The 22,775-nt window shown below is 52.6% G+C and overlaps 1 protein-coding gene across 2 annotated transcripts; it reads right to left on the reverse strand.

Annotated features, from left to right (window-relative positions):
* Window positions 1-1,459: 1,459 nt before the first annotated feature.
* Window positions 1,460-21,641, reverse strand: VPS33B (VPS33B late endosome and lysosome associated). 2 transcript variants are annotated; one of them, XM_046008682.1, is made up of 23 exons: window positions 21,221-21,641; window positions 17,790-17,870; window positions 17,375-17,436; window positions 15,374-15,423; window positions 15,111-15,178; window positions 11,071-11,116; window positions 10,004-10,098; window positions 9,642-9,746; window positions 8,729-8,825; window positions 8,429-8,506; window positions 8,147-8,220; window positions 7,791-7,877; window positions 7,515-7,605; window positions 6,890-6,964; window positions 6,572-6,636; window positions 6,400-6,454; window positions 5,155-5,201; window positions 4,246-4,378; window positions 3,360-3,433; window positions 2,765-2,866; window positions 2,514-2,589; window positions 2,175-2,291; window positions 1,460-2,065 (listed from the first exon to the last, which is right to left on the reverse strand). In XM_046008682.1, the coding sequence occupies exons 1-23, from the start codon at window positions 21,314-21,316 to the stop codon at window positions 1,986-1,988; spliced, it is 1,854 nt and encodes a 617-aa protein (XP_045864638.1). In that variant the 5' UTR covers window positions 21,317-21,641; the 3' UTR covers window positions 1,460-1,985. The 2 variants fall into 2 exon arrangements, with proteins under 2 accessions (XP_045864638.1, XP_045864639.1); XM_046008683.1 differs by lacking the exons at window positions 17,375-17,436; window positions 17,790-17,870.
* Between the last annotated feature and the right edge of the window lie 1,134 nt (window positions 21,642-22,775).

Consider the following 22,775-nt stretch of genomic DNA (forward strand, 5'->3'; position numbering starts at 1 on the left):
CACCCCTGTCTGCAGTGTCTTTGATCCTACACAGCAGCTTAACATAAAAATTGTAAAAAATTCTAGCTGGATACCCAAGGTGTATATTTTCCTTAGAATACGCACTGATAACACCACTCCTTTATGAAAGAATTGTTTTGATGATCCAACAACACAGATTTGGATCTTTCTTTTAGTAAGTGGCAGACAGGAAGCAGAGGGACTGAGAGGGACAGTCTTGCAAAAACTCAGGCAAAAAGTAGTCAGGATCTCTGGCATGGGGATGGTGAGGAGAGGATGAGCCAGAGGCACGTAGAAATAAGGGGCAGTGGACCAGCTGAATGTGGGGGATAAAAGAAAACATCTGAGGTCAAGCTTATAATTTCTTTCATGCACAAGACTTGGGTAGATGATGAGGATGTCAATTACCAGAACATAGGAGGAGCAGATTGGGGGATTCAAAGTGAGGTCAGGAAGTTCAGTTGGAGAGTTTATTTTACACATGTCGAGTTTGAAGGGCCTGTGGAATGATCAAGTTCGAAATACCAGCGTGAAACTCAGCAGGAAGAGGAGAGCTTGGGATCTGGAAGCAGCTGACAACAAAGGACAGGGAGGGGACAGGCAGAGACAAGCAAACCGAGGAGACAGAAGCACAACCCAGGAGACCACAGAAGGACAACAAAAGAGTGTCATGGAAGCTGAGCAGAAGAAAGGAAAAGCAGTTGTCAGGAAGGTCAAGTTAGAGGAGGACCAAAAAGAGACTGATGGATGTGGTTAGAGTTCACAATTTTGAAAAGGTCAAGGGACAGAAAGGCCACTAAAATCAGTAACTGGGGGCGGGGGGAGGGGGGCACTGGTGGCCTTTTTAGGAGCACCGTTAGCTGATGCCCGAGCCTGCTCTAACAGGACACAGTCCTTCATTCTGCAGTAAGAGACAACTGCTTAATACCGGAGTGCCTCCTGAAGTTAAAACAGTTACAAACTCATCTTTTCTAAAGTATAATGAACCCCGAGAGGCACCTAGCTGGCTCAGTTGGTAGAATGTATTACCATGAGTTTGAGCCCACGTTGGTCAGAGTTTTCCTTAAAAAAATAAACTAGGGGGGCGCCTGGGTGGCTCAGTGGATTAAGCCGCTGCCTTCGGCTCAGGTCATGATCTCAGGGTCCTGGGATCGAGCCCCGCATCGGGCTCTCTGCTCCGCGGGGAGCCTGCTTCCTCCTCTCTCTCTGCCTGCCTCTCTGCCTACTTGTGATCTCTCTCTCTGTCAAATAAATAAATAAATAAATAAACTAGGGGCGCCTGGGTGGCTCAGTGGGTTAAAGCCTCTGCCTTCGGCTCAAGTCATGATCCCCGCGTCCTGGGATCGAGGCCCGCATCGGGCTCTCTGCTCAGCAAGGAGCCTGCTTCCCCCTCTCTTTCTGCCTGCCTCTCTGTCTGCTTGTGATCCCTCTCTCTATCAAATAAATAAATACAATTAAAAAAAAAAAAGTTATTATGAACCGCAGAATTTTAGAACCAGAAGGGTGCCTGCTGATCATCTCTCTAACCCATCCCCCTCATTTGATGGTGGAGGAAATTCTGGTACAGGGCAAGTTTCAGGAGAGAAGCAGACCAGGCCCAGACCTACCGCAGAGTCCGGACCACAGAACCCACGAAGCCCCCGTGCTTCGCTAAGAAGACAGAAGAGCGTGTCGAGAACTGAACGTGACACTGAAGAGTAGAGGCTTTATCGACAACGATACTCAAACAGGATTCAGCAAAAGATACCTCCTCCTCCTCTTGTCTTTTCAGCACAAGCTGTACTTCACACACAAAATAGAGGTCTATCCCGGGGGCCAGAAGTGAGCGCTGTCCTCAGGTAACTTCTCTAAATCCCGAGGAAGTTCCGTGCTCCCCGGCTCTCGGGAGGGTAGTTGGTGGACACTTGGTTAGCAGCTGGGACCAAATTCCTGCATCCCGTCGGGAAACGTGTCCAGGGAAGACGTCGACACCAGCAGGGGCACCATCAGGCTTTTACCTCACTCATGGCTTCCATAAGGCGAGCGCTGTTGGTCACTGCTGTCGTCAGGAAAATGAACCTGTACCCTGTGGGGTCAAACGCGCCAGCACGCGGGACCAGGAGCAGATCAGAGGTCGAGAAGCCTTCTGGGCACCGGCCTCTGTCCCCCAGGTCCCCCTTTCTGTTCTCTCTTACCTTTCTCCCTGCCCAGGAACCGGAGGGCCGAGATCTCCGAGAACGTGCAACCACCCAAGAACACCACCATGATGAGGCGCAAGGACTCGCTGGAAGCCTTGTCCTCCTTGGTCACATCTGCGGGGGTCGGGCCAGACCCAGCTCTTCCGTGGCGGCCGGCCCTGGGCGGCGCCCCCAGCACCCTGCCCCCCTCTGCCCCAGGTGGCGCCCCCAGCAACACCCACCTCTTCCCCACTGGCACCCCCAGCACCCGCCCCCGCCCCAGGTGGCACCCCCAGCACCCCTCCTCCCCACCCCCCGCAACGCCCCCACCAGCCACCCGGGGCCAGCGTGGCGCACCTGTGAAGGCCAACTCATTGCAGTTGAGCAGCCGCACGACTTCGTCCAGCCCCTGCCAGCTCCGCCGCTCCAGAACCTGGGAGGCACGAGCACAGGGTGCCAGTCTGAGACCCCACCCAGGTGAGGAAGGGCAGGTCACGGCAGTCAGATTGTCGCATCTCTTGTTAGTTACTGGGGTGGCTAGAGGTCGGGACAGGCCAGGGACCAAGAGAAGGCAGAGGGCGACACGTGAACCGGTCACTTCCTCTCACCTGCTCGATGAGTCGGCAGCTCAGAGGCACGTAAGCGCCACTGAAGACATACGCCATGTCCCGTGGCACTTTCAGATCATACTCGCCGTCGACGCGTGGGATCTAGAGGGCAAAGGGGGCTACGTGAGGCACGCGACAACTCATCTCTCCGGCCTTGTACTCAGTCAGAGAAAAGGACATCCCCCAAAGCAGGTTTATTTCAGCTAAAAGGAAAACCGGCAAAAGCCCTTAAAAAAAAAAAAAAATCCATAACCAAAGATTAAAGCTTTTGTTCTGTACCCACTGATTCTCCTGAACGAGTTCCCCCTGCTGCCCACGAAGGCCTGGAAGAAAGATGCCCCACTGCCGATCCCCCGGAGACGGGGACGTGTCTGTCATTGATGAGGCACTCAGCCTCCCCCTGACATTCGTGGGCACTTCTTCCGGTTTAATAAGTGAATGAATCTTTGTCTCCTGCCTCATTATTAAGTCAGCTATGATGCTACCAAACGAAAAGATCTTTATCAAAACAAAACAACAAGGAGATGTTGGGGATTCAAAGCTTTCCGCAAAGGACCGGACCCACGGCTTCCCCGTCCATCCTGAATCGACGTACCAAATTCAGCTTCTTGCTGATGGCACGGAAATTGCTCCTCTTGGCCAGAGAACTGAAGGCATCGGTAATCTTTCCTGGGAAGGAAATCTGTGCTGGATTTCACTGAAGATCAACAGATTTGTGACCCTGCCCCGGGGGACACCACTCAGGAAATGTCAAATAGTAGGACCTCGCAGGTAGCAAGACCGCTCACGTCTCAAGCCCTCCTCAAAGCCGTTCACTTAAAATTCCCTGGAACTTGGGGCGCCTGGGTGGCTCAGTCATTAAGCATCTACCTTCAGCTCAGGTCACAATCCCAGGGTTCTGGGATCAAGCCCCGCATCGGGCTCCCTGTTTAGCGGGGAGCCTGCTTCTCCCTCTCCCACTCCCCTGCTTGTGTTCCCTCTGTCTGTCTCTGTCAAATAAATAAATACAATCTTTAAAATAAATAAAATAAAATTCCGTGGACCTAATCAAGATCCTCGCCACCCTCCACGCCGCCACAGTCTTCCTACAGGGTACCGGCCATCCTCTCGGTGCAACGGACAGAGCGACCCGAGATCACTGAGGGCTGCGGGCCTCAGAGTCAGTCGACCTGGGCTCAGGTCTGACCCACTCACTGGGGGACCTTGAGCACGTCCCTCAACCTCACTCAGCCTGTTTCCTTCTCTAGAAAATGGAGGCTATCAGCCTGCATGAGGATCAAGTAAGAAACCCATATCCGCCGGTCTCAGCACACGATAAGTTCAATAAAGGGGACGAGCCCCCGTCCGCAGAAGTAGGGGCAGCGCCAGAAGAGTGACCAATCGTCCTTCCCCAGCTCGTTTGCTCCCACCTGGGGCGCTCTGGCAGCTGTGAGGAGAGGGGACCCCGGCCAGGGAAGGGGCTCCCGGGGCTCCCTGCTCACCTGCGGCCTTGTCCGTCACCAGCTTGCTCACTTTACTCTCCACAGCTGTGAGCGTGTCCCCCGGGGCCTGCTCCGTGAGGAGCCCTGCTCGCCGCAGGTTCGAGAAGGTAAGCAGGTGCTCAGGGCCATAGCTCTGAAGAAAATGCAATTCCGCCATTTACCGAGCATCGGCCCTGCCAAGGTCTAACACTGTCAGGTGACATGGAGGTGAGGACAGAAGAGCTATGCATTCGGGGTCCTAAAGAAATAACCAAACACCAAGGGCGCCTGGGTGGCTCAGCGGGCTAAGCGTCTGCCTTCGGCTCAGGTCATGATCTCAGGGTCCTGGGATCGAGCCCCACATCGGGCTCTCTGCTTGGCAGGGAGCCTACTTCCCCCTCTCTCTCTGCCTGCATCTCTGCCTACTTGTGATCTCTGTGTCAAATAAATAAATAAATAAAATCTTTAAAAAAAGAAAGAAAGAAAGAAAGAACACCAAACAAAGGATGGGGGAAAGCACGGAACGATGAGAGGAGAGAGAAAGCCGCTGATGTAAGGGTGCTGGGGAGGGCTTCTCACATGAGGTTAAGACGAGAAGACCTGGAAGGAAAGCCGTATCACCCCCATATAAGATGCTAAAGTGAAGGAGAGCCCCGGAGTGAGAACTCAGCACCCGGTCCACGGCTCAGTGGCCCCGGCTCCCCCAGCACTGGCCACCCAGGCAGGGAGTGGGGGAGCCAAGGGCAGTAGGGGGGGGTCTCTGCGTGCTGAGAGGCTGACTATCCTGACACGCTCTAAGGGGGAGGCCAGACTGCGAACAAAATGGGGATGCAGACAGGAAAGGGGCCATTTCTTCTGCCTCTTCCAGAAGTATCCGATGATGACCTCCCTCCCCGCAGCTCCCTCCAGAGCCCATTCTCTGGGCCTCACCTGCAGATACTGTGTTTTCAGAGATCGGTAATCCTTGGGAATCAAACCTGAGGGTCCGGAAGATAAGACAGGTTCGCGCCAACGCCAGCGGAGCTGTCCCGAAATCGACAGCCACACCCACCCTCTTACTCCCCAAACAACCTTTATCGGAAGGAAGGATTCAGTAAATGTTAACCTTGCATCCAGCCGGTTGATTCTAAATTGACTCCTGAACTTAAGCTCACTTATCAGCGGGGATGGTGGCGGGACTGGGCAGGAGGAAGGCAAACAGACTTGGGCGCCTTCCTTCCTGGCTTGGGACCAGCGCTCCCGCACCCTGCTTTACAAGCCATCGAGGAACAGGACAAGTGTTCAGATGAGGTCAGAAAGTGTGGTCTGAGGGGCGCCTGGGTGGCTCGGTGGGTTAAGCATCTACCTTCGGCTCGGGTCATGATCTCGGGGTCCTGGGATCGAGCCCTGCATCGGGCACTCCACTCAGCGGGGAGCCTGCTTTTCCTCTCTCTCTGCCTGCCTCTCTCTGCCTACTTGTGATCTCTCTCTCTCTGTCAAATAAATAAATAAATAAAATCTTTTAAAAAAAGGAAAGAAAGTGCAGTCTGAGGTGCCGTCCTCCAGTGAGGTACGAAGAATGGGCTTGCAATTCAGGGTCGTGAGCAAGTCATGGGGACGAAGGGCACAGGGAGTCCAGCCGACGGTACTGTACTGGCTGGCTGGTGGGGAGCCCAGCCCGATGTACACTCCTGTCCCATCCCCATGCCATACAGCTGAAACCAATATGTACCATCACGTGTCAACGCTACTTCCAATTAAAAAAAAAAAGATGAAAGGGCTTCATGAACAGATTAAAAGTTATGCCACAGGAGGACACAGAATCTGAGCTTTTGGAAATGTTTATGAAATTGTTTGGCTGTCCCCTTTTCCTGGACTGTCTCTTTATTATGAAAGCTCGTGGAAGGTAGGTGGCCAGATGGAACAGAGAGAGAAATGCCACTCTGAGCTGTGCTCTGTGGTCCTAAGATGTGACAGCGCTTGTGGTCCCGCTCAGGGTCGGGACACTACGTGACCCCGGGCCCCTGGAGATGTCTCACTCGGACCAAAGACTGCTTTATCTTACAGGGGAAAGAATCTACGAAATTACTAGGACATGTTCTGTCTGCTGGGATATTTTCTGTGTCGTTCACAGGGATGTCGTCCATCCCTAAGGTACAGTTTTTCAGTCTGGCGTCTTTGCTTGCAGGGGCTCACCGTTCTCAGTGATGGACAAAAGGCACATGAGGCGAAGGCTTTCTATAGGCGACACCTGCACAGGAAGAGAGTCCTGGAGAATTCAAGTTCCATGACACACGTTCTTCTCTCCTCTTCCTTCTACTGGAGGCCAAGCCCGCTGTGATACAACATTCCCAGCAACCCTGCTCACCTGCCGGTCTATGTGTTCTTCGATGTAGCTGGTGCTCTCCCGGATGTTGAAGCCCTCCAGCAGCGCTGCAAGAAGCAGAGGACAGCCCGTTACAGAGCCCGCTCGGCTATTGCCATCTATGCTAATGAGTGTCTGTCTCCCCATCTTTCTCCATCCTTGTGGGGGGGCGGTTAAGGGACCCCCTGGACTTCTAGCAGGAACCAGCATTCCACCCAGCCAGCATCAGCTGGAAAGAGCCGGAGAACATCTTTGCTGGGTGGGACGGTGCTGGGAGCAATGGAAGCATCGGAAGGAGCTGAGCACGACCCCCATGATTACCATGTTCAGTCTTGATGAGCTCCTGGAAGTCCTGCTTGGTCTTCTTCTTCATGATGGATTCACAGGCCCCGATATCTGCAGACAGGACAAAAAGCAAGCTGACATATTCCCAGTTCCGAAAGGATATGCCTTGGGGTGCCTGGGTGGCTTAGTCAGTTAAGTGCCTTCGGCTCGGGTCTTGATCCCAGGGTCCTGGGATCAAGCCCCGCATCGGGCTCCCGGCTCAGCAGGAAGCCTGCCTCTCCATCTCGCACCCCCCTGCTTGTGTTATAAGGTTATGCCTTATTGTCCAGAAGAATAAAAGCTTCTTTTTTAAAAAGATTTTATTCATTTATTTGAGAGACAGAGAATGCGAGTTGGGGGAGAAGCAGAGGGCGAGGGAGCACACTCCCCACTGAGCTGGGAACCTCACTCAGGGTCGATCCCAGGACCCTGGGCTGAAAGCAGACGCCTAACCAAGGGGAGCCACCCTGGCGCCCCAGAACAAAAAGTTCTTAAGGCAAAATGCAGAAGTGCTTCTTTCCATTTCAGACAAAACAAGATCATTATTTGCTGGGGGAACACAGACTTCGCCCCGGGGCAGATCTCCTCTGTAGCAGCCCCTCGCCCTCCCCCAGAAACCTACGGACACTCAGCAGGCGGTGCTCCTGTTTCAGTCCCTTGAGCTCCTGGGACACGAAGTTCTTCATCTGCTTGATGTCCATGCCCCTCCGGCGCTGCGGGAAGTCCCCGTAAGGTCAGCCTCTCCCTGCCTTCAGCCGTGAGCAGCCCCCACCCTCCGCCCCACTCCCAACTCCTAGAGAAAAGACAGGGGCTGTCGTCACATCAGAAGGGAGCCAAAGGGCAGCAGCCTTGGGAAACTGGGGACACCAAACAGAAGACCCCCGGCTTGGAGCCTCACATCATATTGAGCTTGCAAGTTCCGGGCCTTCTGGCTCAAAAAGCCGAAGACGTTGGAGAAGTGCTCGTTACGAATCTCATTAAACACCTGCAGGGGGAACCAGACAGCCACGACTTACCAGAGAGAACCCTAACTAGTCCCCGCTTCCCCGGCAGTATAATGGGACCAAGAGGAGTGCCCGCCTGTTCCAGCAAAAGCAGAGAGGGCCGCGCTGCTCTCACCAATGTCAAGCCCCAGCTACGGTTCACTCTTCCTTGGAGTGGGAGCCCCCGTCCCCCAGGCTCCGCCTCCCCTCCCAGAGCCGGGCCCACAGCAGCCCAAAGGCGATCCACCGGCCAGCACCCGCGTACCCTCACCTTGTCCTCGGCATTGAGTAGAACCTTTAAGCTCCTGTCAGAGGATGTGACTTCCGGGCCGAAGTCGACACTCCCTTGGAGAGCAGAGGGAGCGGCTATGAGGACCCCCCCCAGGGAGGCCCTCCCTCCCCTCCCCTTTCCTGAACTGTGACTCACAGTCCCCCAAACTATCTGGAAGCCAGCAGTCTGCTCAGAGTCCGAGACTCCCCCACCAGCCCTGCCCCCTGCGAGAGCCCCCCAGGAGCTGAGGACGCCGCCCCGCCTCACCAAGATGCCACCTACCACACTTGACACGGAAGGTGTCGTCCACCAGGCCCTCGTAGACCACCTGGGAGCAGAGGGCCGTCACGAAGTCCACGTCTGAAACCGAGATCCGCGGCCGTGAGGGTCCTCCCTGACCTACGTGGCTACCCAGTTCGCTCGGCGTCAGCTCACGCACCTCCCCAGGGCCCAAGGGCTGTGCTCCCGGTCAGCGCTGCCGTTCACAGCCCCGACCTGAGGATCCGAACTGGGCCGCCATGTGGGCCCGATCCCCATGTCTTCAAGGGTCCAGAGACGACGGGAGCGCTGAGCATCCATTACCTCTGTCTAGGAGGAAGACATGCCCGATCTCCGGCCTTCGGCCCTTGGTCTCGCCATCCTCCTCCTCCTCCAGTTTCCTCCACAGTTCGTACGACATCTGCGGGGAACAAGACATTCTCAGTCTCGTGTCAGTCCCCTGCTGCAGCCTACCTATCGAAGCCACCGCTTTTCCACCTGACACCGCTCCTTGCCCCCGAGAGGGGAGCTAATTATTAACGCCACTACCCACCGCACTCCCATCTGCGCCCACCCCCCAGCCTCTCCTTGCCGACGAAGGACTCTCTCTGTCCCCGAAGAAAAGGAGTGCTATCCCAGAGGCCCTGGCTCTTGCCTTTCTGTCCGTCACACAAGCCCTCCCCTCTGAGGAGCTCTTCTGAACAATAAAAGCAAGCTAGGGGTGCCTGGGTGGCTCAGAGGGTTAAGCCTCTGCCTTCGGCTCGGGTCATGATCTCAGGGTCCTGGGATGGAGCCCCGCATCCGGCTCTCTGCTCAGTGGGGAGCCTGCTTCCCTCTGTCTCTGCCTGCCTCTCTGCCTACTTGGGATCTCTCTCTGTCAAATAAATAAATAAAATCTTAAAAAAAAAAAAAAAAGCCAGCTAAAGAATATAGCTCTTGGGGGCACCTGGGTGGCTCAGTAGGTTAAAGCCTCTGCCTTCGGCTCAGGTCATGATCCCAGGGTCCTGGGATCGAGCCCCACAATGGGCTCTCTGTTCCATGGGGAGCCTGCTTCCTCCTCTCTCTCTGCCTGCCTCTCTGTCTACTTGTGATCTCTGTCTGTCAAATAAATAAATAAAATCTTAAAAAAAAAAAAAAAAAGAATATAGCTCTTATCACAGATGTGCCTGGGCAGTCCCCGCTGGGCAGAGGACGGGTACAATAGGGTCATCAGGACCACAGCACCACGCGTGCCCACCTTGGTGCAGCGGCCAATTCCATAGCAGTTGGGAAAAGGCCCATAGAGGGTGCTGAGAAGGTGCAAGGCCTGTGCCACTGTGTTGATCCAGCGCTGATCTCCTTCCTGCAGGAACCACATGGGCCATGGAGATACGGCTCAGCCCGATAGATGCATCTGGAAAGGGGCAAGCCCGAGCAGCCCGGGGAGGGAAGGCCAGGCGTGGGGACTGCCCCAGAGGAATTCAGCCATTCAATCTGCAAAACGCTCTTCCTCATATTAAGTTATAGGACTCACAGGAGGGTATGTCCATGCTTCTAGCCCACTGGACCGCACGTGTGTCCCCACATGTCGGTGCCAAGACTCAGGGACCCTTCACTTACCAGGAAGTAGTCCCTGAAAAACTCTGGGAGCTCCATGCTCAACAGATCCACGTCAAGAGGCAGCAAAGAAAAGGCCCACTCGTCACAGCTCACATCTGTGGGAACAGAGCACGTCAGCCTCCCCGCAGAAGGCGCCGGGCTCCACACTGAGAGAGAAGGTCCGCCATGGTGACGCAGAAAGAGCTGGGCGCCCAGGCCCAGAACACTTAAAGACAAATGACAGTCTGTGTCTCAGAGGAGTTCACAGTCGGGTAACAAAAGGAGACGGGCACACCACAGCCTGTCACGCCATGTGAGGAGGCTGTTTTCACTCGAGGGCCGACCGGAAGTGCTGAGGAAACATTTGCTGGTCGGCAAATACTGACAGAAAGCCACCGATGTGCGGGAACCAGGCCGAGCCCTGGGGGTGCGGCAGTGGAACGGACACGCTCCCCATCTTCTGCGAGAGAACGCCACTCTAGGGAGAGAGATGCCCACCAGACACAGCTCATCACAGCTGCACCCCAAAGAACAGTGATCCGGAAGCACAAACACCTCAGGGATCCAACCTCAGCTACGTGGGGCGTAAGAAAAGTAGAGGAGTAAAGGAAAGACTTCCCTAAAACAGCAGTATTTACACTTAGAATTTGAGTAAGGTTGGGTATGAAAAAAAAATGCTAAGGGTGGAGAATGTTCTAGGCCACAGGAAAAGCAAGTGGAAGAGCCCATGGCCAGAGGGTGGAGAGTCAGGAGGGAGCTGTACAAGGTGAGGCTGAGGGGCCAGGCAAGGGCCAACTGCGGAAGGCCACCGAAGATTCTGGTACCAAGGCGGGATCTGCAGCAGGGAGCACAGTGCTCAGGTCAGCGCAGCAGGCAGAATGGAGGGAGGGAAGGCACACTTTTGCTTTGTGGAAGTCCAGAAAGGGAGGAATGGCGGCACCTGGCACCCCCTTCAGCCTTCCCTTGAGGGCCCAGTCGCGCTCTCCATGGTCAGGAACAGCCCCTCTGCCCAGGCCAACAGGCAGAGACAAAGGGCCCAGCGTTATTTCCTTCCCTTCTTCCCGCATGTTCTCGCCATCGTCTCTCACCTCCATAGACTCCCTCTTCCTCCAGCACCATCTCACACGCATGAAACTGGAAGACAAGAGGGAGGGGCTAGTGACCACCTTCTTCTCTGTTCTTTCCATCTGTCTGGTGTCCCTCCGCGGTCACTGCTGAGGGCCACACCTACTGAACCCAGTGACGACGACAAGGGAGCGTGGACTCTTAGGGACAACAGGAAGGACCACTGGGACCATCGAGCCCAGCGCTTTGTTTCCCTTTATCTGCTTTATTTATGCATTAATCCATTGCTCTTTTCTCCCCGCGAGCCTGGAGAGCTCCACAAAGAAGGCATTTCGGCCTCATTGAAGGCTGCGTCCCACAGACAGACGTGGAGGGAGGCACGAGCGCACCTGAGACAGGGGAGGCGAGGCAGGTGGCCGGGAAAGAGCGGGGGTGCGGAGGGAGGCTGGGGTAGGGCAGGCCCAGGGCATGCCTGGAGTCACTGAGAGGTCCAGAGAGCCAGCCTGGGGGTCCCTGGCACAGGGTATTTAAAGTAGATGGTTTGTCCAAGAGAAAAGAACACAGAGAGGGCACCTGGGTGGCTCAGTGGGTTGAGGCCTCTGCCTTTGGCTCCGGTCATGATCTCAGGGTCCTGGGATCAAGCCCCGCATCGGGCTCTCTGCCCAGCGGGCAGCCTGCTTCCCCCCGCCGCCCCGCCTGTCTCTCTGCCTACTTGTGATCTCTCTCTCTCTGTCAAATAAAAAAAAAAAAAAAAACAGAGGGACACGAGCGCTAAGGACAGGATTCTAGGGAACACCACAATTCAACGGGCGCACAGGGCAACACCTGGCGAAGACGGAAAGATGACACAAAGGTGGAAACGGGGACTCAGCCCTTCAAAAGGCAGCAAAGGTCAGTGTCAGGAAGAATGGGCAACAGTGTCAAATGCCAGGGACATGAAGCAGGATAAGCAGGAACCAGGCATCACTGAGTTTGACAACAGAGCCCTGGGGGGACGCGATTTAAGGGCGAAGGCAGCGGTGAGGACGCAGGAGGAGTGGCAGCGAGAACTCCGGACACAACAGAAGGGAGAGCCCCTGACCGCGAGAAGACATGAAGCGGGGAGAACTGCTGAGAAGGGGTAGACATGGGGCGCCTGCGTGGCTCCATCGGTTAAGTATCTGCCTTTGGCTCAAGTCCTCATCCCAGGGTCCTGGGATCGAGCCCCGCATGGGGCTCTCTGCTCAGCAGGGAGTCTGCTTCTGCTTCTCCCTCTCCCTCTGTCCCTGGCCCCTGCTCCTGCGCTCTCTCTCAAATAAATAAAGAAAGAAATCTTTGAAAAAGAAAAAAAAGGAGAGCTAGACATGGTTGAAGACAAAGCAAAACGGTAGAGAAGGAATGTGGGCACGGGGCCAGGGACACACGCGAACCTGTAGATCGGGAAGGGGAAGAAGCTGGGGTCACTTCCTCCTTTGAGCCAAGTGGGAAGAAGGCGAAGTACTTGGAGGCAATGAGGAAGGAAGGGGGAGCACGCCCGTCGGTAATGATGGTGACAACTGACGGGCATGAAACACCTGACACCTGCCAGGCATCGCGTCAGTATCCTGTAAGGATCACCTCCCGTGGTCCTCCTGATGACTCCGCGAGGTGTGGAGGATTCATGCTTCAGGCTCCTTATTTCCTTTACACAGAAGAATCCGATTCATCCCTAACTCATTTCTTTTTTTTCTCTCTTTTTTTTAAAGTAGGCTCTACGTCAGGCTCGAAGTCACAATCCTGAGATCAAGGGTCACATGCACTAGGCCAGCCAGGGGCCCCGTCCCTCACGCAGTTCTGTCAGCGAAATTAAAACTGTGCGCCCACTTTTCGTGCTAAATAAGGAATTCCAGAGCCCAGATTGCAAGCTGCCAATCTCCATAATTAACAAAAAGAGTCTCAGGAAGAGAGAGATTCCCTCTTCCCTAACTTCCTTCCTTATTGAGGGAGACTACGATATAAAATTAGGTCAAAGAATCTAATTAGGTAAGATTTGAGATGGAGAAAATTCATCAAAATATCAATTTTGGGGCGCCTGGGTGGCTCAGTGGGTTAAGCCGCTGCCTTCGGCTCAGGTCATGATCTCAGGGTCCTGGGATTGAGTCCCGCATCGGGCTCTCTGCTCGGCAGGGAGCCTGCTTCCCTCTCTCTCTCTCTCTGCCTGCCTCTCCATCTACTTGTGATCTCTCTCTGTCAAATAAATAAATAAAATCTTAAAAAAAAATTATCAATTTTGTTTTTCTGTGTAATAGGCAGGATTGTAAGATTATTTGAAACTGTTACCAACTTGTTCTATTCCCTGTTTAAACAAATCTCTCCTTGGAAGTATAATTTGAAAAAAAAAAAAAAAAAAGGGTTTTTTGTAAGACTCTAAAAACAAATTTATTGCCACAGTTCCCTTAATAACGTTTAAAAGTAACCTGTAAGTCCGACTGGTTATCTTAATAATTTCTTTCCCTGGGGACACCTGGGTGGCTCCGTCCGTTAAGCATCTACCTTCAGCTCAGGTCATAATCCCAGGGTCCTGGGATCAAGCCCCACATCGGGCTCCCTGCTCAGTGGGGAGTCTGCCTCTCCCTCTCCTGCTGCTCCCCCGGATGTGCTCTCTCCCTCTGTCTCTCTCTCTCAAATAAACAAATAAAATCTTGAAAAAATAAAAATAATTTCTTGCCCTGGTAATGACGTTGTACTTGATATACTTATATTTCCCAACAGGAAAACTAGCCACAAGATTGTGCTATGAATCTTCAAATGATCTTCAAGAGATCATTAGCTCTTTCTTCTTATTCCTTTTCTGTGATGCAAAAACAACATAAGCCTGTAATTTCACTAGGTTTCCTAACAAAAACTGAAAGTCATTTAAAAGAGCTAACTACCTGCCATTTTCCACAACATGGATGGAGCTAGAAAGTATAACGCTAAAGGAAGTAAGTCAGAAAAAGACAAATACCATATGATTTCAGTCATATGTGGAACTTAAGAAACAAAACAAACGTACAGAGAAAAAAAGAGGCAGACCAAAAGTCAGACTCTTAACTAGAGAGAACAAATCGAAGGTCACCAGAGGGGCGATGAGCGAGGGGATGGGAGGAATGAGGGCAGGGGATGGAGACTGCCCTTACTGTGCTGACCACTGAGTAACGCACTGAATCGTTGAATCCCTGTATCGTATACGTCAAACTAACAGAACACTGTATTTTAACTATACTAGAATTAAAATAAAAAGTAAAATAAAATGTTCAGCCCTGTTATGTTTAAAAACATAAAAGGTAAGTACTACGATCAACTCCATTCTACAGATGAGCAAACTGAGACCCAGAGAGAGCAGTTACGCAAGTACGGGCGCTGGGCAGGCCGTGGGCGTAAGGCCGAGCGGGGACACAGCCCGCACCTTGCTGACGCGGGGGCGAGAGCAGAGCCTGATGTATCAGGGAACGGAGATGCCGTGGTCACCGGACACTACAGTCTCGAAGCGAAAGTAGACGGAAGAGACCTGTAGCTCACGGCGTGACTGTGCGCTTTACTCCCCTCGGAGGCTCAAAGTTGGGGTGGAGTAAGATGGTCTCCTAGCTCCTTTTTTTTCTTAAAGATTTTATTTATTTATTTGACAGAGACAGAGATCACAAATAGGCAGAGAGGCAGGCAAAGGCAGAAGGAAGCAGGCTCCCTGCTAAGCAGAGAGCCCGATGCAAGGCTTGATCCCAGGACCCTGAGATCATGACCTGAGCTGAAGGCAGACGCTTAACCCACTGAGCCACCCAGGCACCCTCTCAGCTCCTTTCTTGTGTAAGAAAAGGCCTTTCCAGAGGACACTGCTTCAGAAGAAGTCGACACCCGGGCCACCTGTCACAGTTCCACACTAACTGGCGCAGCTTGAAGACAGAGCCTCTGCTAAACCATCACGGCGGCGTTAATGACAAGACCGTGACAGGTGTTTTGTTCCGTCACACACAACTTGCTTTTGGGGAGACACAACTATTGGCCCCCTGTCCCTTCCCAGCCTTCCGTCCTGATCGACCGTCTCCTCCTCCCAACCACCCACACTCACCTTCTGAGGGCTGAAGATCACTTTGTATTTTCGAGTTCGGCCAGCCAATTTGTCAGCATTGACAAGACCTACAGACAGAAGGAAAGCAGCCCAAAAAGCCACGGGCCATCTGTTAGACGCGAAGGAAGGAAGCAGACATCCCCTCCGAGGGGCACGGCCCATTCAGACCATCTTTTCTCATCAAAGGTCCTTATGGCCCGGGCCCTGCATCTTGGCCACCCTCCCCTAGGTCTTAGGTACCTGTGGCTTCATCGCATACTCACTGGCAACGTATCGCATGTTCTTGATGCGGGGCCGGACCAAGAAGCACAATCTGCGGGCGAGAGAGTTAAAAAAAAAAACACCAAAAAACAAAAAACCTCAGTGAAGAGAAGTCCTGATTGGTGACAGCTGTTTAGAAGAAACAAAAGAAGTCAACTGTTCCATCATCGGCTCTTCTGGCCAGGCCTATAGCTCCCCTTCGGGCCAAAGCTACACCCGCTCTCTAGGCCAACGGCCTCCCGTGCACAGAAGACTCCCTTCCGTACCCCAGACACGCGGGCACGGCAGCTGCTTACTGGCCCGTGGTGGCCCCGGGAGCTCCTGCTCTCACGTAATTTACAATCTACTGGGCAAAGTCAGATACACACGCATGAAGTATATGGATAATCTAGTGTTAGAAACAATCCAAGAGGGCGCCTGGGTGGCTCAGTGGGTTAAGCCGCTGCCTTCGGCTCAAGTCATGATCTCAGGGTCCTGGGATCGAGCCCCGCATCAGGCTCTCTGCTCAGCAGGAGGCCTGCTTCCTCCTCTCTCTCTCTGCCTGCCTCTCTGCCTACTTGTGATCTCTCTCTGTCAAATAAATAAATAAAATCTTTAAAAAAAAAAAAAAAAGAAACAATCCAAGAAAGTATATAAAATAGTGTTTTTCCACTGGGGGGGAGGGTTCATGGAGGTACTCTCCATGTAGCCAAGAGAATTTTTTCCTCTAAGGGAGCATGAACATTACTGCAGGTTGAAAAATATAAAAGATAAAAGCGAAGGCCAGACACGGGCTGTCTGTGACTATGTGCCAAGTGAGTAGGACAAACACTAAACGCTGTGGAAATCCAGGGGAGGAGGAAAGCGCCCTGGACCAGAATGGCGACACAGGGCTTCAGGGAGGAGGCGGGGCTGGGCTCGGGAGGCCGGGCGTTTCTCGAAGGAGAGGCAAGGGCAGGAGAGAATGGCAGGCAGAGGGAATGGGGTGGCCAGAAGTCGAAAGCGTGTGCACACAGCTGGGGCATGAAACAGTGCGAGTCAGGGCGCCCAGCTGGCTCGGTCAGTAAGTGACTCTGTTTTTTTTTTTTAAGATTTTATTTATTTATTTGACAGACGGAGATCACAAGTAGGCAGAGAGGCATGCAGACAGAGAGAGGAGGAAGCAGGCTCCCCACTGAGCAGCGAGCCCAATGTGAGGTTCGATCGCAGGACCCTGGGATCATGACCTGAGCCGAAGGCAGAGGCTTTAACCCACTGAGCCACCCAGGTGTCCCAGCGTAAGTGACTCTTGATCTCAGGGTCAGGAGTTTGAGCTCCACACTGGGTGTAGAGATTACTTAAATAAATAAAACGTTAAAAAAGAAGAAAAAGAAGGGGAGGAGGAGGAAGAGGAAGAAGAAGAAGAAAGAAAAGAGAAAGTGTGTGTCGGGCAGACGCTCGAGGGGACACGTGACAGACCGGGCTGGAAAGACAAGGTGTCCCTGGCTCCAGGCAGCCTTGGTATCTGTGATGAGCCATCTGGACTTTAGTCGGTAAGTAAGAGAAGCCCTGAATGTTCTTGAGAAGGGCTATTATTGAAAAATAATAAAAATATTTTTCAAAGATTAATCAATCTGGGGCACCTGGTTGGTTCAGTTGTTAAGCATCTGCCTTCAGCTCAGGTCATGATCACGGGGTCCTGGGATCGAGTCCCACATCGGGCTCTCTGCTCAGCGGGGAGCCTGCTTCTCCCTCTGCTACTCCCCCCGCTTGTGTTCCCTCTCTTGCTGTGTCTCTGTCAAATAAATAAATAAAATCTTAAAAAAAAAAAAAGGTTAATCAATCTGGCTAGAGATGGTGGACCGGATTAGAGAGAGAAGAGGACAGGGAGAGAGAAAGTGCAGAAGGGAGAACAGGGGGCACAGCATAATCCAGGCGTGAACTTGCAAAAGTACAGGGAGGTGACCCACATGACAAGCATGACAGGAGGCAGAGGTGCGGGGACCCCTCCGGCCCGGAGCCCAGACGCTCTCCCAGACACTCACTGGTCACTGGAGCTGACGGCTGGCTTGTTCTCTACCTTATACAGCTTGTCGACTTCGTGCTGCTGCAGAGGGAACCCAACAAGACAATGCACGTAAGTGCCTGGAAACCCAAAGCAGGACACAAAGAGGACTTCTGGAAGGGCTCCTCTTCGTGCTTCTTCTGGGAATCAAACTGCACCTCCGACCACCATCCCGCTGAACTGTGCTCAAACCGTCAACAGGAAAATACCCCAAAACCAAACAATTCAAAACCAACCCAAACAACAGAGGCAAACAACCTTTGCCCACCCAATTCAGCTACCCTGCATTTTCCCTGAAAGGGCAGCCATTCATGAGTAATTTGTACTGTTCATTGAGAGAAAAACTGTTTCATGAGAAGAGGGGGGCCCGAGGCCACTGGGAGAAAGGGTGGTACCTTCAGGATAGAGACGTTGGCGATCCGATCCAAGGGGCTCATGAGATCGGCCTCAATGAACAAGTCCTTTTTTCCTGGAAGCTGAAGAACACGGTACCTTGGGTCACTCACAGGTGACACACGCTCCCTTAGCTGAGAGCGCGTCTGGCCATCCACTTAGCAAGGGCAGACTCAGCCGGAAGTGCACTGGGCATCATACCATCTACCCAGGGTCTCACTTATCAACTGTATCCACAGTGGTCCTTTCTTCAAATATTTGCCTGGTTTGTCTTCGTATTATCTGTACCAGTGGAAAGCTATTTCACCTTCTCGAGGGTTAAGTCCTCCTCACTCGACCCTCCTGCTTGCTCGTGACCTTGTTCGGCATCACTGCCCTGTTCACTACTCTGCCTCCCAATAACCCCGATCGCCCCTGAAGAGAGCTAAACCAAAGCCCCGCTTAGTATCCGGCAATCCCTCAACTAACTGCCGTCTCTTTTCAAGTATGTTTTTTCTTCTACTTACAAAAATAACCGGGGCACCTGGGTGGCTCAGTGGATTAAGCCGCTGCCTTCGGCTCAGGTCATGATCTCAGGGTCCTGGGATCGAGCCCCACATCGGGCTCTCTGCTCCGCAGGGAGCCTGCTTCCTCCTCTCTCTCTGCCTGCCTCTCTGCCTACTTGTGCTCTCTCTCTGTGTCAAATAAATAAATAAATAAAATCTTTAAAAAAAAAAAAAATAACCCACATTCAGTGCAGAAAGCTGAGCCCAGAACAGTCCGAACCCACCCACTCACTCTCCCTTCCCAAATCCCTGCCATCTGATTCCTGCATCCCTTTGGGTGCTGCTGTCTGTGTGTCCAGGGGAAGGAGGGGTCCCACTGAGTGGCAGAGAGAGGGAAGTCATTAGAAGTTTGCTCTGTCCTAGGCCTCGACAGATGGGTCGGGTGTCGGCAGGGATAGAAGATGGCAATCCAGCAAAGGCTGGGGCAAGAGAGCAGGCTGAATGGTAAGGACAGAACAAGCAGTTTGGTTCGGCTGATGCATAAGGTAAGTGCAGGGCAGCAGTTCTGAAACAGGGATGTTTTGCCCCCCCCACCCCCACCCCCGGGGGACATCTGACAGCACCTGGAGACATTTTTGGTTATCAGACTGGGGGCAAGGGGTTTGACTGCCACCTACTGGGTAGAGGTTAGAAATGCTGCTAAACATCCTGCAAGGCGGGGACAGTCCCACAGCAAAGAATCAAGGGGCCCCAAATGTCAAGGGACCCAAGGCAGGGAAATCTTGATGTAGGGGAATGAATGGTGGGATACAGGATTGAAACAGTCGACCGGAACTGGAGCGTGAAGCACCCCAACATCGCGTCAGGGAGTCTGGAGTCGATCTTCTATGAACAAGGAACAGAAAGCTTTTGTGCCTTGCAGCATCCACTCAGCTGGAAACTTCAGTTGGGTGACTGGGCATGCTCTGTGGGTACAGTGGATTGGAGGCATGAGAAACTGAGGCAGGGAGTCCACTTCTGTGGTTAATGCAGGAGCCCAAGCAGCCCAAGCATGAAGCAAAGAACGAGGACCCGACTGAAGCTGGTGGTGCCGAGAACAAAAATGCATTAAGGATACACGGAATGTGTGAGAAAATGTTTTAAATGATTGGAAGAAATTAACAGTGTTAATTTGCTTGCACCTGTTTGCTGGAGGTGAATTTTTTCTCTACTTTCCCTTATCTTCTACCGTCTCTATAATGTGTGTTATTGTATAATCTCTAAAGTCGGGGTGAGGAAATATTCTTGGGACTCAAGGACAGGTTCAGTTAAACAGGAGAGCAGAAGGAGAGTCAAAGACGATTCTGAGGGCTGGAGCTGGAACAGCAGTGCTCGTTCAACAAGAATTTAGTCAGAAGAAGTCAGTTTGGGGGCGCTGGGGTGGCTCAGTGGGTTAAAACCTCTGCCTTCGGCTCAGGTCATGATCCCAGGGTCCTGGGTCCTAGGTCCTGGGATCGAGCCCCGCATTGGGCTCTCTGCTCAGCAGGGAGCCTGCTTCTCCATCTCTCTCTGCCTGCCTCTCTGCTTACTTGTGATCTCAATCTCTCTCTCTCTCAAATAAATAAATAAATAAAAATCTTAAAAAAAAAAAAAAGGAAAGAAAAAGTCAGTTTGAAGAACAAGTTATTGCAGGAATCCTGCACCAGCCACAGCGAGTCAGCCTTGGGGGCAGCCCCTCCCGAGCTCTAATCTAGTAGGGATCGTGGACATTAAGCAAGTAAATATACATACAACATGTTACAACTACAGCAATAGCACTGTTTTCCTATTAACACAAGATAAAAACCTCAAACTCAGCTTTGCTTCTCTCTCAACCTTTACAACCAGTAAATCTTTGAGTCTTCTTTCACTACGACTTAAAAATCCATCGCTTCCCTTCGTTCCCACGGTCACTAATTTTGCCCGAGGGAGAGGGGGAAGCAGGTTCCCCACTGAGCCGGGAGCCCAACTCAGGGATCGATCCTAGGACTCCAGGATCATGACCTGAGCTGAAGGCAGCAGCTTAATTGACTGAGCCACCCAGGCGCCCCCAGAATCATCTTCAAGTATATCTCCATCCCTTAAGTGGGGAAAGAAAATTTTCAGTGGCTGCCTAATGCCTACTGCGTAACTTCTGATTGCTGTCTTTCCTGTATGTGTCTTCTCCTTCCCTGGTTCCTCAACTTTGCTTCTACCAACCAGTCCATCTGCCCCTGCTCCATCTCCAAGGAAAATACACTGATTCTTTACAACCAGCTCCTTAAAATTCCTGGATCACTCCAGCTAGAAATGACTGCTTATTCTGAATGCTTCCAGCGCCCCATCACCCATGTACCACACAATACTCCGTGTGGGGTTGTCTGTGTTTCAGAGGCTCCTACGGGAGCAGATCCTTAAGGACAATGATGTCTTAACCATCTTTCCATCCCCAGTGATGTGGGGCACGACTGGTGTCTCCCTTGCCTGTACCAAAAAGAAGTGACTTAAATGACTTCATTAACTCTCTGCCAGGTCCCAAGCAGCTCCTACTGCCCTCTGGTTTTCCTTCCTAAATGCTTCATTTTGTACCTGCCACAGAAGCTCCAAGGACAATACCAAGGGCCCGGAACAAGATCAAGGGGACTCCGCAAGGAAGCACTATGCGTCCAGTGAGTGCTAAACTGTGGATGTAGAAAAGGCCCCAGGCGGGTGGCTCAGTGGGTTAAGCCGCTGCCTTCCGCCCAGGTCATGATCTCAGGGTCTTGGGATCAAGTCCCACATCGGGCTCTCTGCTCAGTAGGGAGCCTGCTTCCCCCCCTCTTTCTCTGCCTGCCTGCCTTTCTGCCTACTTGTGATCTCTCTCTGACAAAAAAAAAAAAAAAAAAAAAAAAAAAAAAAAAAAAAAAAAAATTTAAAAAAAAGAAAAGGCCCCAGGCGTGGCGGGCACTGACCTGCTCCAGCAGATAGATGAGCTGGTCCCGGGCCAGCCTCTTGAGCATGGAGAAGTCAGGCAGCTCTGGGGCGTCCGGCCGATGGGGGAAAGCCATGGCAGCGGGCACCTGAGCAGCGGGGTGGAAGAAGGGCGACGCCCTCGGCTCGGAGAAGGTCGGCAGGAGCCCGGGGTAAGCGCAGGGCGGCGCTCCTGCAGGCCTGGGCACGGTTCGAAAGAGCCCCCGAAGGGGCCCTCGCTCCTGCGCGCGAATGAATGGCCACCTCTCGGTCGGGCAGCCGCAGCCTCGGAGGTCCCTCCTCCAGAACAGCAGCCGCGGGACCGACCCGCCCCTCCCTGGTCCACTCCTCTAGCAGCCAGAATCCCTGTCTACACCTACAGATTTCGCGGCGTGCGGAGAAAACCCCGCCTCCTCCCGGAGAGACAAGCGACTTCCTAGACCTCCCGGAAGTCCCTTGCGCTCGGCCCGCGCTCAGCCTGCCGGGACGGGGACGGCGCCCGGGAAGGGACCTTTTAAGACGGGAGGCAAAGGGTCAGCGTTCTAGTTTCCTACCTAGGAGGGGTGGAGCGGTCCCCTCACTAATCTTTAAGCGTACACCCCATCCTCCTAGCTCGCGAGGATTGAGCACTTTCGCTACATTTTAAGAACTTCGTAAAATGGGCGAAACCCACTCCGGATCCAGAGGGCACTGATCCCTGGGGATCTTGGCTGTCAGTCAAAGCTACCCCCACAAATTTAGCTGCCTTGCAGGAGGCAAGACGCAGAGGGATGGGACACCGCGGGGGGAAGAAGGGGGACGCGTGAAGATTCAGGAGTTTTGACTCAATATCCTGAGTGGGGGAAATGGACAAACTGTGGCATTTCATGTAATAAAAATAACTGAATACATGAAAGAACCCAGATACGGAGTGGCATCTTTATGATGCCATCTAGATACGGTTCTAGAACAGGGAAAACTAATCGGTGGTGAAAAGAAATTTCAGAAAGTGATTGACTTTGGGGTAAGAATTGACTGGGAAGAGAAACTAGGCAATTTTCAGGGGTGACGGTAATGATCTAGATTCACCTTGTTTAAAAAAAAAAAAGCCGTTATAAGGGATAGATCCACAGACAATACCTAAACTCACTAATCCATCCTAACATCACATCGTCTTCTCCTTGTGAGATGTATAGGAAGTACAAAGCTTCACTGATAGTCAAAAATTGAACGGGAGCAAATAAAAAGATGTAAATACCAGTTGATAGAAATACGGAGGGTAATAGGAACGTGACAAATAAACACCACAGGGATGAAATCTACTATATCCAAAATACAGGAAATAGGGATACCCGGATGGCTCAGTCGCATAGCATCGGACTCTTCATTTCAACTCAGGTTATGATCACAGCGTGGTCACATCTGGCTCCATGCTGGCCATGGAGTCTGCTTAAGATTCTCTCTCCCTCTGCCTTTCCACAGCATTTGCTGTCTCTCAATAAATAAATATATTTTTTTAAGAATACAGGAAATGTATCGGTCAGAAAACCTGCAAAATAGGGGAATAGGGGCACCTGG

The sequence above is a fragment of the Meles meles genome, chromosome 6, assembly GCF_922984935.1.
Source record: "Meles meles chromosome 6, mMelMel3.1 paternal haplotype, whole genome shotgun sequence".
Classification (NCBI taxonomy): Eukaryota; Metazoa; Chordata; class Mammalia; order Carnivora; family Mustelidae; genus Meles; species Meles meles.